Source organism: Musa acuminata, chromosome BXJ3-5, assembly GCF_036884655.1.
Source record: "Musa acuminata AAA Group cultivar baxijiao chromosome BXJ3-5, Cavendish_Baxijiao_AAA, whole genome shotgun sequence".
NCBI classification, from domain to species: Eukaryota; Viridiplantae; Streptophyta; class Magnoliopsida; order Zingiberales; family Musaceae; genus Musa; species Musa acuminata.
Window position 1 is genome coordinate 3149515 of NC_088353.1, and position 16453 is coordinate 3165967.

Genomic DNA, 16453 nt, shown 5'->3' on the forward strand with positions numbered 1-16453 from the left:
ATGTCAAAATATGGTTATTCTAATTCAAATTCCAGTAAAATTTTGGTTTCAACTCCATCCACATACCACCTAATGCTCAAATGACATTATGTAATTGAACCAGACGATATATATTTTTTACTTTCAATTGAGCTGTTTCTTTCTCCCGGAAAGAGAAAAACAAATAATTGAAACATACCCAGCATCAATGTACCAATGAAATCTTAGACGATCTACTTTTAATAAATTTTGTTGATATAAAAGAACAACATTTTCTCAAGGATATGTATAGTCCAGAAAGTTATGGTGTGAGAGATGAACAAAGAAGATGAGTTCCTAATCATTCAGGCCCCAGTCATAGGGTTGATATATTACCTTCATCGGAGTTTTTGAAAGCAATTCCAAGATCTCCTCGGATTCTGCCGGATCCAAGTAGTTCACTGCATGCTTGAGTACCTCGAGCTCATTTTTTCCAAAATCCATGCTATACCTAAGGAGGATCATAGGACATTATTTAACAAGTGCAGTGATTTTTGACTGCCTAATTCATCATTAATGCATGTTTTATACAATAAATACACTAAATTTTCTAAAATTGAATGCTGGTGTACTAGTTTCATTTTCGGGTAGAGAAAAAAACGTTTCCCGAACCCAAAAGAAACCTTACCACTGCAAGATCTTGGTTACGGATGCTACCTTGGCTTCAGCATCCACAGACACTCCTCCGTTCCTTATGAAATCACGGGCAGCCTCCATCAGTTCCTTGTCGAGATTTCCTGGTGAGTAGCACCTAAGTGCAGGCCCAGATCTTGTGCCACACACCAAGGCAAAGTGAACCAATGGTTCTGGGTATGGAAGAGCAACCTGATCCACCACAACAAAAAGATTCATGTTTCAAAGAATATATGGAAATTATGCTCTTACTAGATTGGCTATAATTAAAATGGTTAGGTTACAAAAGTAAGAAGGTCCATCCAGATCTGAAACTGGGATAAATTTACTTTTGTGATAGTGTTCCAATGAATATTAGAATTTTTATTGTATGATAGATCATAAAGTTAATATAAATATTTAGGCAATACGTAGGTCCCATGTATGATGATAATCTCATTGCTTGTTGACAATTTCTCCTTAATAATAATTACAATGGAAAGCAGTAGTCTCAAATGTACCATTAGCATTCATATCCTCTCTCAAGCTTTTCAACATGATTCTCAATCTTCAAAATGATTTCATTCTGCAAATACTTCTGTCTCAGTTAAGAGAAGATGAGTGATGAACATACAGAAAGAAAAACTACAGGACCATAATAGGCCAAAATGCCATAATCACACTGTAATCAAGATGTTCCGTCAAAGTTAACCAGTGAATCAACAAAACCTACACTTGAACATGAATGAATGGTAACTTTAGATTGCTCTTAGAAACAGAACTCATACAGATTACATATCCTTCGTTTCAAAATCAGTCCCAGTATGCTCATTAAGTGCACACTGATTTTGCTCTTTGCAAATCCTGAAAGGGCATGCTAAATGTACATTGTACTCCAGGCAAGACAATCTCTATTTCTAGCCACAACTACAACACCAGAATCAGACCCTAAAATTACTAAAACTGTAATCAAATTCAGCAAAAAGAAAAAAAATCATATTACCATGATGTGTACAGAAGGCTGAACTCGCATCTATTTCTTTCTTCTATTGAAGCAGTATCAAATTAGCTTCTTTCTTTGTCCCTTCCATTTAAAGTTCTAGAAACTAGATCTTGTGACAGTTGCACCATGTTCAATTAATAGACCCTTTGGGTACTAGTTTCACTATGTGCATGTATAAAGGTCACAAATCAAAATATCTTATTCAAGCCAACATCAACGAAGATATCTATTGACAGATCACTATGCAGATATGCTGATACTATGTGGAAAAATTATTTAAAGATATGCATTCAATATTGAGTTCAATATCCAATTAAAAGATTCTCAATTTATCAATCTAGCATTCTAACATTTAGTTCAATATCAATAAAAAGAGGCTGGATAAATATCAATTGAACCGATATTGATTTTCATCATTGCTTCCAAAGACAACTTTGTAGTATTAGGATAAGGTCAAATTCTGCATGTTCAAATAATTCCTTGATGTAAAGAAAAGGACAGGACACTTTTACCTTTAAGCGTTTGTCTTTCTGTCCAAAAGGCTTGGTGAGATTGTATGGTGGCCGTTGATTTCCCCTCAAGATTCCATTGTGGATGGCTGATAGCGAATAGGCACAACCCCCAATGACGTATTTAAAATCACCAAAGAACTTTCTCCTTTCCAAAGCCCCAACAGGATGACCCCACGTCAATATTGCATGGATGGCCATCATGTTATAGAGGTTAATGAAGAAAGCAAGCTTTTCTTCCCGTGACAAGGATTCTAAATCCACCCTCTGAAGCTCTTCAATTATTCTCAAATACCTACAGAACATGCAGTAAAATGGCAACCCATTATTGTTTACAAAGTTCAAGTTCAATTGCAACAAGACTCAATTTGTGATATTAATTTGTATTGACATATGCGCTCATGCAAAGACAAGAAAGGTCCAAAACCGGACTGAAAGACACGTACAGTTTGTTTTAGCAGAATCTGTCATAGAAACCAAATCAATGGATATATGGTAAATATTCTATGCATTTACAGATGCCAACACAAGAAAAGAGGCAAACTAAAGGAAGAAACCTAGATCATTTTGTAGAAACCACAAGTTGGAATTAGGCTGCATATGTGTAGGTTTTCAATACTATAACAGATGGATAAATTTGCCAATTCCTTACAAGGATCCATATTCAGAAGCAACAGAAACCTTCAGGAATAAGAAAAGCAAAGTGTACATTGTCAAATTTATAAACAATTTCTGTCTTCTAGACTGTATACAACTTCATTAAGGAATAAAGTATTCATCTTATACTAAAAGCAACCAGCTGCTCAAAAGCTGATAAATCTCAGAAGTATTAACATCACAAAAATATTCTAGTTTGTATTAAAAACAGTGCTACTGCTAACCTTTTGAATTCCTCACAACTATGGATTCTCCAGTAATCAACATGCTTTCCATCTTCAGACATGTATGCTTCAATGATTGCATAAGATAGAAACCTCAACCTTGATGCTATTTCAGTGACAGGCTTGGGTTTAACTTCGAACATGCCCCTTGGAATATTGTAACATTGAGTCATGATGACTGGATCATGCTCCAAAAACCGATACAAGTGGTTTCCATCCTCAAATATGTTCTCACTGTTTGCACATGAAATTAAAAGATTAATACAAATCATCAAAGTGATTCTAAAGTGCAAATTCTGATCCATTCAGACAGTCAACCACATGTGGGGGAATAATTTTAAATGCCAAATGCTATTGCAGAATTCTTACTCCAAAACATGCCGGAAAAAGTGTTGGCTGACAAGCTTTCTTCCAAATTCCACTGCCTGCATTTAAGAAAAAAGATAAGAAAACTTGAAAATGTACTATATATTTGCATGTGCTTTTGAAGAGAATAATAATGTGAAATTTGAAAAAACTGAAGTAAATATAACTTATTACACTTTTACTAATAGATTCTATATGTAGCCATAAATGATATGTAAGTTTCCCGATGCATGAACTCTTCGAAGTTGGCTATGCGAGCAAAGAAAAGGCAGTTCATCAATCATATCAATAAAAAAAGAAAAACCTTCACAATGATGCTACTTCAATAGACAAGATTCAAGAAAATATTTGATGCACATAACATTGTTATGCGACTTCAATATGGTTTACATTAAATTGACATATTAAAATTTTTTATGTTACTAATTCCAAAAAAGGGCATCCACCCTGCATATCATAGGCTTTCAGGCTGCTTTGTTCCATGTAGAAGGATATTTGATGAGCGAATGAAACATATAGGTGGTAAATATTTTAGAATTCTTGTTCCTGCAGAGAAAGTGGTCTGTACTTTGTTCCTCTTGTCAGTAGTAAGAAACATCAAAGCAGATATTAAGCCACAAAATATGTCTGGGGACTAACCTCTTCTCTTTCCAAATACTGATCGTCAGACAGAAAATCCACAGCTTCAGACCCAAGAAAACAAATGCTAAACCTTCGCATCTTGTAGAATCTGTCTTTAAGAATGATTGACTCTTTCATTTTCCTGACAACTGAGGCCAACTCATCAACCTTTCCACTGCCAGATTCATCATCTTCACCAGGCAATGGTGGCAAAGGAGCTGTAGGTGGAGGTTCTTCACTGAAAATACCTTTAATTTTCTCATCAAGCTGTCCTGAATCATTCATAGTCTCAAGTTCAGTTAATCCCCCAACAAGAAAATCATTAAACAACACCTTTGGAACAGCAGAAGATCCTGTGATTTTCTCTAACTCAAACTTTCTAGTAGGGAATATATCTATGTTGATTTCAACAAATCTTAGTCTCTTCTGACGAAATAAAGACCTAACTCGTTTGCAATCTTGGCAACCCAGCCTTGTATACACCATAATTCTGCCCCTCATGGTCGGCCCATCGGTGGAACATCCAAAAACAGTGTCCTCGACATGCCCAGTTTTGCTATCAGTGACCACATTACGCCCAATCTTGATAAAGTTTAGAGGGTTCCATGCTGATTGGTCTCTTACTTTCTGTGAGACCTCTTTCTGTCTGGGATCAGAACTTCCATTATCATGTTTTACAGAACCTTCAGTTTTTTCATCTGTGTCAGCAGTCCCTTCATCATTTTTCCCAGAAAGGCGACGAAGCACTGTGGAAACAGCAATAGAGCCCTTTTCCTTGACAAAGTTTTTCAGTGCAACGGCTTTTTCAGGCCAAGCATTGACTTGCACATCTGGATCAAGATCAAAAGTTTGACTTGAAAATTCCAAATTTGCTTCTAGTTCAGGAGTCTCGGTTCCGTCAAAAACAGGGTCTGTTTCCTTCTCTTCAACAAAAACTTCCTCTGAACCATGTTTTACTTCTTTTAAATCCTTTATATCCAAATTTCTACTTTCATGAACCTGATGCTCTGTGCTTTGATCATGCTTTTCCGTTTCATATTCGTGCTGATTCAACCCGTCACGTAGGTTCTCACCCTGAAGTTCAGCACCTTCTTCACTAACATTCACAGATTTAATAGCAACTGATAGGCATCCTTCACCCTCTCCAAGAGCATCACTTGGATCAGTTGCAGAAGTCTCAGGGGTTGATGAGTCAATCAAACTCTTCTCATGTTTGTCGTCGTCCTCCATGGTGCAGAACAGGTGTGCAATCGTGTAACCAAGTAATTCAATCACTGTTCCACCTAATCCTAATCCAAACTGGCATTCAAAGAACAATTCTGCAAGAGGAAAGAATAAAAATCTTTATTCATTATGCAAGAAGAACAAGAACATATATTGACGAGACAATTTTACTACAGCCATGAACAACTTAGGAACACTTACTGCTAGACCTGAAGTTCCTAAAACTGAATTTATAACCTTGAACAAGCAAAAGAACATATTTGCGACAATGATTCAAGTCTATCAAGTTAATGTCACAGTCATCTCATCGGATCAGATCATGACAAGCATCATCAGAATAAATATAGTATTGGGTATGGTGACCAGAAGAGATACTATTGTTAACTCGGGTCTAAAATTTTGGTATTAATAATTTAGACTTATCGAAATTAATGGGTCAATATATCTAGACAAGAGCATTACTTTTACTACAATGCATGTTAAAAGCTTTAAGAAGCTATTGGTTCACCTAGCAGTCATCAAGCGTGACACTTGAAAGGTTCGAGAAGAATTAAATTACCTGCCAAACCAACTAAATCACCAGTACTCAAAACCATTTGGTATAAAGCTATAATCTCCAATCCAATTTGACATTAATGATACAAAAACCCCACTAGAATCTCTCATCCAACTTGAGAACATCAAGAGTATCATCCATATCCCCGTAAAAAGTAAAGAAAAAGAAAATACTAGTAAAAATATTCATTCTTTATAGCAAATAGAAAACCTAAAAGGAAAACAGTAACACAGAAAACCGCCATCTCTAAAACCCCAACACAAAAGATCCGTTCACAACAAACATCAGCAGAAGGCATCGGAGAACGAACCAGCCGACCGGATGTGCTCCCGCGACGACAGAATGGAACAAATCCGAGACCGATGCGCCTAGACCAAGATCGATTGACCAAAACGGAAGTAGAATTCCACAGAAACGAGGACCAAAGGGGAAGATGGATCGGGAGGCGGGGTTAGAAATGCCGCGGATCTACGAAAGAAGAAGAAGAAGAAGAGATCGGAATCGGAACGAATGGGAGAAAGAGAGACAGTGGTCAACTCGAAGGGGGAGTAGAAAAGGAACGCAAAAAGAGAGATTGTCCGAATAAGAACGGGTCCGAAAGCGGGAATGGCGGGCGAGAACTCGATTGGCCTCGCCCCGGACCCATCGGTCCATTAAATCTACTTTTATATATCAACTGGGCCGGATTAGGCCCACATTAGGTGTAGGATTTGGACTAGGAGACTGCAACGCCTGCTTTGAGATTCCCAAACCGTGATGGTGATGACATAACACGTCGCCTAAAGCTTGTCGGAGGAGGATTTGGACTGCGAGACTGGAACGCCTGCTTTGAGACTCTCCTCGTGAAGGTGATGAAGTAACACGTCCTCTCTCTCTCTCTCTCTCTCTCTCTGTGCAATGGTGACATAATAAAGGGATAGTGGAAGACCATTAAGCAGAACTCCACTGCATTATATTAGTTTCGATCGCCATTTTCATCTAAAGATAAAACCAGTGGAGTCATCATGTCACTGTAATCTAACGCAATAACATTCCAGTGGCCAAATCATCTATAGTGACCTTTCGATGACTGTCGACTCGCTGCTCGCTCATCCCTGCAAATGAATGCTATCTTTACCTTTGCTAGCTTAACTTACGTGACCAGTCCGGTGATCCCCGAGTGCGTGCACTCATGCATGTCTAACGGAAACTGCTATCACACAATTCCCGCCGGTGTTCCTGCACTGGGAAGCTCCTATATATGAGAGAGAGAGTGTGAGAAGGCATTGGAAGTGCAACGCACATCAATCAAGAGAGCATGGCCGTGCTGATCCAAAAACTTGCTGCTATTCTTCTGCTGCTTATGGTTGTGATCTCAGGCGAGGTAGATGCAGCTGCCAGTGACCTGATGAAAGACATGGAGCCAGATACAAAGTTCTTGTGGTGCAGGCACATGTGTGATGATATGATGGGCGTCTGCGTCTACGAGAAGTGCATGATGATTCCCATCGGCCAAGGCCACGGCCGGTGCCATATGCTTTGCGAGGAGTCACATCTCAAGTGCAACCAAGTTTGCATGGAGATGTCATCTGCACCGACGCCGTGATCCAGTCGCTCTCTCTTTCTCTCTCTTCACCAACAAATAAAACTGGGAATCAGGACCAGATGATGTAATAAACATCCTGCGTGTTTCAAACATGATGGAAACAGATGTTTTGCGCCTGCTGTAGTCAATTATATATATCACGTTCATGTAAGAAGAAACCAAACTCTAAAAAGAGGTCATTCATGTGTTTTTATAGATGAACTCTTTTTTTTTTCTTTTTTCAAGAGAGTAAGAGAACAAAGATAAAATAAACTATGTAACTATTAGTTAACACGATGAAGAAGTAAAATCATGAATGGTACATAAATTCCTGATCCGATCTCACGTTCTCAGGTGAAGTAACCTCAGGTTCAATCGCCAAAACTTGAATCTCTCTTACACAAACCAGTCGAAAGAATCCTTTGGCAATCCAAAAACCATGTGCTTCTCCGGGAGTTGCATGGAAACTCAGCTAGATGAGATGTGCTTTCTTCAGAAAGCGGATGGTTCTGCAATAGTACGGCCATATTGATTCAACGTAATCGAGGTACTTCTCGACAGCCCATGTCACAAATTGTTTGTACTTTCTTCTGGAGAAAGCTCCATAATCCATGTTCTTGATGTCGACAATAGGCTTCACGAAATGGTCCCATAGATATGCTCTAAGCTTTCCTTCGGCTATGAAATTATAGACCAACAGAGAATACCTAGGCAGATTCTTTATCAGCCTAACAGCCTGCATGAAGACGAAAACATATAGAGAACATAGCCCTTGAATGATCTTTATGTAGAGAGCAAATATAAGTGGCCCAAATATCCATAAAGGCATCAATTCCTTCGTCACTTCGGCTCCATAGACCATCTTGACCGTCAGATACCAAGGAATGCTGCAATAAAAAGCAGCTCAATCAGCATATGCAAAACCTTTATTCTAAGTAAACTCTATTTTTCCTGCACATTTTCTTAAAGAAGAGAAAATCCAACTAGCACAGGAATTTTTTAAGAAAGACACCTAGTTAAGCCTGTTACACCAGAAAACTAACATAAACAGCCTCTTGCACTTCTATCAGTTGCAAAATGACAGCCATTAGAGAGGAGTAGAGACACATCTTAAAGATACAAAAAATCCATAGAATAATACAAACATTACAACACAACAGAAGCGGGAAGAAAATAATAATAGGCAGGAAACTCACCATTCTAGAATCGCTCATGTTATCTATGCTATATATAAAACTGGAAACAATTAAATAAAAAATGTAACTTAATGAAAAGGTTGATTGTGGATTATATTGTGCAACAATAGTGTGGATGTCAATGAATAGATTGTTTAATTCACTAAACATGACTATAACCAAGGAAATAATTAATTGCATATCTTTCCTCACATATAACCATCATCAATATAAGGGGCTGAACGGTCGACTGGCAGCCTTACAGATTGACTAATCATCATGGTTTAAATGGGTAGGGGAATTTAGACACAGTTAATTTGCAATACCAGGAAGTGCTGGATAACACCTCCCACAGGATTGTGGTGTTCCAGTGTGCCGTGTGACTGTAGGATCTCAGACCTCATAAACGTGTGTTTACCATCAACTCTTGTAGCTACCATACAAAAGGCTCAGTTGCTAATTACATCCATCTGGTCCATTTTCAGGGTTATATAACAATTTGAAATTATCAGAGCCATTAGGGGAGTAATTATAAAATAATAGTAGTAGAGACAGCCATTATAGCCAACAGAGAGAACTACTAAAGCAGTAAACCATTTAGATACCTTCACAGGTAAAGATGCGACCTTTCAACTTATTTAAACAATCTAAAACCATATATGAAATGATGAACACAAAAACAAGGACGTAAACAGGTCTTCCTGTTAAAAAGCAAGAAAAACCAATCTTGAAACTTACAATATCACAAGTGGGATAGATACAGCAGCATCAAGTCCCAAGAAGTACACTAGTGCAGTCTTCAAAACTTTAGCTGCCTGTCTTCCCATTGTTCCATGTTGGCTTTCAGATGAAACAGACTGGACTGCTGTTCCACTAACATTGTCATCCATCGTATGATTAGATGTATGACTGCGTAACATGACCAACCAATTTCGGAACAGTCTTTGAATTGCTAGAGATCTTGCTGTAGTGCTGTCTGTACCTTCTGAGGAATAAGATAATTGATGGTTTTGGACATCATGAGATTCTGATAGCACATCCTCTCTTCCTTGCTGCATACCAGAGGAGTTCCAGAGCTGCTGATCACCGGTCAAGCTTTGAAGGTTCTGCTCAAGCTCCCAACAGGCCATCACCGCATCCATTGCGTGGACACGAACATGCTGCTGTAGTTGCTCCTTGAAGGAACAGAGCAACAACACATAGTTTGCCTGGTTGGAGAAAACATTAAGAATCAGTTGAAGCTCTAACATAAAATCTACCTCAAATGTCAGGCATAAGTCCAAATTTAGCAAGACTCAAACTTAAGTTCAGAGATCTTTAATCTATAGGATTTTGCATCTACTCTCTCTCTCTCTCTCTCTCTCTCTCTGTTTCAATAAACAGCGATGTAATCTGCTTGCTTTGACATCATTTGGTAAAGACATCTACAAGGAGATGATAAAAGATGCAGTAGAAGCACTGAAGCGATTACAGATTCCAAAAATGTTTTCCATTATATATTTTTTTATATAGATAGAAATGAGAAACAGTAGTGGATGTTAAACGGGATATTCCATTTGGTTCAATTGTAATGGCCATACACGCTCATCTGTATTCGCTCATCCGTGACTGATACCCTCTCAATGTCTCCACCAACTGGGAAAGAGACTGTGGATGTACTACTTCTCACGGCTGCAAACTTTTACCAATCCCAATAGAGGGAAGGAGGTTGGTACATGATAAACCACCTCAAAGAGTACAAACCACTGAAAGAAAAAACATACTATATGGGTTGCTGATTATTAAGCAGATTTGCAAGAGAGAGAGAGAGAGAGAGAGAGATGACCATGAATTGATGGAGTTCCCTGTTGTCTGGGTTAGCACCGGCGGAGGAGGCGGCGGCGGCCGTGTACTTGGCGACGACGTGGTGAGACTGGGAGAGCTGGGCCTCGATCCTCGGCAGCTGGTCTACCGGCGTGGCGATCCGCAGGCACGCCACGTGGGCCGACAGCAGCTGCTCGAACAAGGGGTGCCCCACAATCTTCGCCTTGCACCTGGCCCTCTCCGTCTCCCCCGCCGCCGATGCCTCCTCCTCCTCTCCTGCGCCACCATCTCCCGGCGACGAGGGGAGGAGGCACCCGCGCTGGCCGCCCTGCTGCTGCGGCACCGGGGGTGGCGGCATGACGTGCGAGAACTGGTGGTGGAGCTCCTCCATCATCCGTCACCGCCCCAACACCTCTCGCGGCGACGACGTCGAAGCAGCAAACTTGGGAGAGCGACGGGGACGAGTGGAGTCAAAGGAATCCAAGATAAATATACATGTAACGAAAGCAGGCAAACTATGCCACCATTCCTATGCTAGGTCGGGCGAATCTCTCGATGACACCCCGTCAGGTTTCAGCGATGACACCAAATCCGACATCTTGTCGGCGGCCAACATCCTCTCTCTCTCTCTCTCTCCTCTCCTCTCCCACCGTAACACTGAAGAACTGAGAGACATAGTAGCATATATTTAACAGTAAACCACAGACTCATTCATGGGAAGGTTAGCGACATATCCTCTCTTTCTTCTCCGTCTTTCTCGGTCAAGTGACTCCATTTCTGCAAAAAGTTGCTTGCATTTATTACCGTGGTCTCGAAACAGATGGTCTCGAAGGCAGCGGTTCCACTCCATAGCACATCATTAAGGCATCCAGGTTCCACAATGCCAGTGACACTGTAGTAGGTAGTTGCAGTTCAGCGCGTGCCGTGCCAAAGGGAAAAGGTTCTCTCCCACAGGCGCCTCGTATCTCGTGCGGAATGATCCACCTACCTGCGCCATCGGATCACCACCACCAGCTAAGTTTCCAAACGAGGACTGATGACCGTCAGTCTGAGAGAAGGGAGGGAAAAGAATGAGACACTGAAGGTGTTGGGGAATCAGCAGCCTTGTGGGCCTTAGGTTCATTTGGACGCAGTGGAATGAGGGATCGTTCATGACGAAGAGGACTACTGTGTTATGATGTCTGTGGTGGGAAGGAATGAACGAAAGGAAGCAGGGCAAATGGCTCTGCTTAAAGCATCTTTGGGTGCTCGGGGAGGACGGCTTCAAGTATTCTTCATGGATCTGAGCGAGTGTGGTCCAGAAGGTGGGCACCGTAGGAGATGGCCATGGCCTTCAGCGAGGATCTAATGGGTGAGACTGAGCTATCTCTGCAGTGGCCGAGACAGATTATTCCACCTTCTGAAAATGCTGTCAGATGTTCATTTGCCAGAGCGCATAAATTTACCGTTTAACATCAGTCAATGAGAGACGATAAACATAAATACGATAATTATATATATATTTTTTTTTATTTTAATTCTTAATCAATATATGATTTAAGGATCAAATCACATTTTTAAATACATATTTGATTATATAATTTGAGTAATTGATTAAAAAAAATTTCTTAAAATCTGTATAAATATATATTACTCCAATGAATAAAATCAATACCTTTCACAACAAATTCATCATTTCTTCATACTATCACAGCTCCTCTTGTCTTAAGCAAGACTTTACCCCCTCTTTCTCCTCTTCTATCTAATCTCTACAGTGCTCAAGGATCGAGTCTTCACGTCCACAGTGAGCAGTTGTTGCCATCTCCTCTGTCCCATCCTCACATTATACACATACCGCAACCATCCTCCTCTCTTGCTCCAACGAAACCTTCTTTAACCATGAGGCCTTCTTCTCATATCGTAGCAGACGATCTATCCAGCACTCGTGTTTGCAGTAGCTAAAGTGACGAAATCTATCAACCTCAATCTTATTTGTCTCCTCGTTCTCCTTCTCCGACGATCGTGATCTATGACTTGCCTCTTGTACCTTGTTGTCACTACCAACGAGTTTGCTTCTCCAGTGATACGTAGATTTAACATGCCTCTTGCACCTTGTTGTCACCGTCGGTGATCGACAGATTTGCCACTACCACCAACCACAAGCGACTGCAATCGACGAATCATTCTCCTCCATCGATCATCATCTTGCTTCTTTCTGCTCACTAGACAACAAATACTCGCAACGATCCTATTGGTGCAAGATGCCAACTACCTATTCAATGATAGACAGTGTAGCATCCAACCACATCTGACATATATGTTGTCTTTCTCCTTCAACTCTATTCGCTCGGAAACAATGGTTCATTTACAGGACTCATATTTGTCAATACCGTAACTTTGATCCCTTTCAAACTCTCTAAAAGCAGCAACTATACATCTTAACAAACAAAATTCATTAATCTCCTTTTTTGATATAATCTATTAGGTTATCAATGGCTCTATTAATTATCCACCAGAAAAAGATCCAAATACCTAAAGAACTCATCCCAATGGTAAATCTAGATCATAAGTTATGGCTATGATAAATTCGTTTTATTCTACAAGCCATCCAAGCCTCAATTATTGGCTCCATAGCATCACTAATCTCTTCGTGCAACATTATAATAAAAACATGGTCCAAGTTATAAACAATATAAGAGAGAAGTGTTATTGTTAATTATATACAAAATCTAAAGGTTATTATAAATGACTTAACTTTAATAGGTCATCTCCTGAGTAATGAAGAAGTTATTATTCATACTCTAGTGGCTTAGTAACCGAATATGAGAAACTAACGATAGTAATTAGGGCATGTGATTCACCAATATCATTTAAAGAACTATATGACAAATTGATTGATCATAAAATATATTTGAAACGAGAAGAAAAGATTATGTGACCAACAATCACAGCTCAATTCAATCAAAAATAAAAAAAAAAACATAATTAAGATAACAAGAACTTCAATAAATCACCGAACAAGATGCCTCCTGAATATATAGGTAACACACGGAGACGTCATCCTCCATTACATTATTAAAGTAACAACCATAGTAGTGACTTCAATCTAAACAACTTAGGAAATAACTTTAATGTTAATGGTTCTAACATCCTCGTAATAACAAATAGTAAAAAGTTATCTTTCAGCGATAAAATTGGATATGCAACAAAATTTTATTGATCTCGACCTAAGTTTATTTTTATACCCAATTGACTTCAAGTAAACATTATGACTACTATAATTGCTTATCCAAACAATTAAATTATTAACTCTGATACTTTCCATCACATCACTTTTGATTTGTAGAACTTATCCCTCCAGATTATGAGAGCAATGATGACATCATCATTGGTGATGATAATAGAATCCATATTACTCATTCTAATTCTACAATACTTAATTCACACATAAACACTTGTACACTTGATAATACCTTATGTGCACCTCATATTAAAAGGAATATTATTTTTTTTCTTAATTTTATAAATAAAATAATACCTTTATTGAGTTATTTTTAACTCGATTCTTATAAAGAATCTGAGCACGAGGGCATTGTTGGTCCAAAGCCAAAATAAAAATAATATTTATGAGTTATCATCAACTTTATAAATCACTCAACCAATCGCTCTTGCTTTAGTTGTTGCTCGAATCGATGTGTGGCATCCCCGCCTTGGTCATTCATATTCTTCATTCAATAATAACTAATTTTTTATTACTCCCTTTTAACTTTCAAATCAAATAAAATTGTAACCTATTGTGATGCTTGTGTTAGTAATAAAACTCATAAACTATATTTTAAAATGTCTACACTAACATTTGAGACTCTATCGTAATTATTTTCTTTGATAATTTTAGATTTTATATCATTTTCATATATTACTTTACTAAATATACATAGCTATATCCTCTTAAGTAAAAATATGAAGTCATCATAGTCTTTACTCATTTTAAAAATGTGATCAAGAACTTCTTTCATATTACTATTAAGATAGCTTACTTTTATTGAGGAAGTGAATATCATGTGACAATAATGTACCTCTCATTATGTGATATACAATATCTTAAGTCACCACTATACACATTTCAACTAGTTAGTTTCATCGAACGAAAGCATGAATATATAGTTAAAATTGGTCTAACTCTCTTATACTAAACCTATATTCAATTAACTTTTTGGTCAACAGTCCTTTAAACTAAAGTCTATCTCATTAATTGAATACTTATCTCAATCCTACAATATCAATCACCATTTAAAAAAACTATTTTTATAAAATTTTAAACATTCAAAAACTCAAAGTATTTAGTTATTTATGTTATTCCTTATTATATCCCTATACTTCATATAAGTTAATACCAAGATCCAAGCCTTGTATCTTTATTGAGTACTCCCTTAAACATAATGTTTCTTGGTGCCATGATCCTCAAACTCAAATGGTCTTTGTATCATGTCATATTATTTTTTTGTTAAGTCCATATTTTTTCCTTCTAAATTCTTGCTTCTTCAGCAATACTAGCCACTACAATAACTATTGATTATTAGGTTTATATGAGTACACTTCAAACCCCATCAAGCGCACCTCTCATCACATCAATCAGTAGTTCTTCTTTGGACATGTATTAATTTATTACTTCAGTTCGGTAATATCTCATCTCTTTGTAATTTCATTATCTACCTCTCCACTAACTCACTTTATAATACCATACGAAGCAGCACCATAATTAATGTCTTTATTCTCTCCTCGGCTAAGTGACACTAAAGTTATCGACTTAATCAAGCATGTGTTACTAAATCTTCACTAATTCTCATTCCTTCAACATAATCTATTAATACCATAGAGCTCAGATGTCACATGACAATACGCTCTAAAATGATATCTTCAAACCACATCAAATCCTTAATTTTCATACTATCACAGGTTCTTGAGCCTATCGAACCAGCAATCATTACCTAGGTCCAAAAATCTTTACACAAACATAAAGCTATGTGTAGGGAATATGATATCATACTCTATTATATCACATAGACACTTATACCATCTTATCTCGCATAAAATATCATCAAGTATAAGTGGATATTTCAAATTAAGTGAAATACGGATAGATTTATTGTTAGATACAAAGCACATCCAATGGCCAAATGATTTTACTAAAAATCGAGTGTTGATTTTACAAAGACCTTCAGTCCAATTATTAAATCGATGATAATTTGACTCATCCTGAGTTTGACTACTTCTTAAATTAATGTCACATAGACCCTTGTACATCTCATCCCATACAAAATATCATCGGGTATAAGTGTATCTTTTAAATTAAGCGAAACTCAAATGGATCCATAGCAAGATATAAAGCATGTCTAGTGGCCAAATGGTTTCATAGAGACCTTTAGTTCAGTTATTAAATTGATGACAATTCGACTCATCTTAAGTTTGGTTACCACTCAAGGTTTGCATAAATGTCAACTAGATGTTAACAATAGTTTTTTACAAGAGATCTTAACTGATAATATCGTTATGTAGTAACCCATTAATTTTATTTACTATAATATTCAAATTATATTTGGAAACTATAAAAAGCTATTTATGGACTTCACTAAACTCCAAGAGTAGCTCATTTTTTATATCAGTCAGCTATACCAACTCCAAGTCTAACACCTCTTTATTCGTAAGATAACAAAAGTGATATATTATATATCTTCTAGTCTATATGGATGATATTATCATCACATGTAATAATTCTATAGAGATTAAACAATTCCTTAAGTAATTGACAAATCGATTATACATCAAAGACATAAGAATCTTAAGCTATTTTCTTACAGTAAAAGCAAGATCTTTTGGACTTTTCTTATCTCAAAAGATATATATTCGAGATCTATTATCAAAGACGAATATGTAGAATACCAAAGAAATTGTCACCTCACTCTCCAGTCACTTAAATTATATAATGATAGCCTACTATAGATCCCACACAATATCACAATATCACAAGTACTTGGTTCCTTGCAATATTTATCTCTCACATATTTAGATATTTTATTTATAATTAATAAATAATCAGAATTCATGCATCGGCCCTCCACTGTGTATTGGTCTATACTAAAAT

At 37.6% G+C, this 16453-nt stretch overlaps 2 protein-coding genes across 2 annotated transcripts; both read right to left on the reverse strand.

Annotated features, from left to right (window-relative positions):
• Positions 1 to 188: 188 nt before the first annotated feature.
• Positions 189 to 6398, reverse strand: LOC103983917 (uncharacterized). Its single transcript, XM_009401269.3, has 7 exons — positions 6101 to 6398; positions 4029 to 5329; positions 3393 to 3448; positions 3024 to 3257; positions 2146 to 2437; positions 647 to 843; positions 189 to 469 (listed from the first exon to the last, which is right to left on the reverse strand). Exons 2-7 carry the CDS (start codon positions 5238 to 5240, stop codon positions 316 to 318), a joined length of 2145 nt encoding a protein of 714 aa, XP_009399544.2. The 5' UTR covers positions 5241 to 5329; positions 6101 to 6398; the 3' UTR covers positions 189 to 315.
• Positions 6399 to 7539: 1141 nt separating this feature from the next.
• Positions 7540 to 11535, reverse strand: LOC135639139 (uncharacterized). Its single transcript, XM_065152920.1, has 3 exons — positions 10355 to 11535; positions 9268 to 9737; positions 7540 to 8241 (listed from the first exon to the last, which is right to left on the reverse strand). The coding sequence occupies exons 1-3, from the start codon at positions 10724 to 10726 to the stop codon at positions 7827 to 7829; spliced, it is 1257 nt and encodes a 418-aa protein (XP_065008992.1). The 5' UTR covers positions 10727 to 11535; the 3' UTR covers positions 7540 to 7826.
• Positions 11536 to 16453: the final 4918 nt, after the last annotated feature.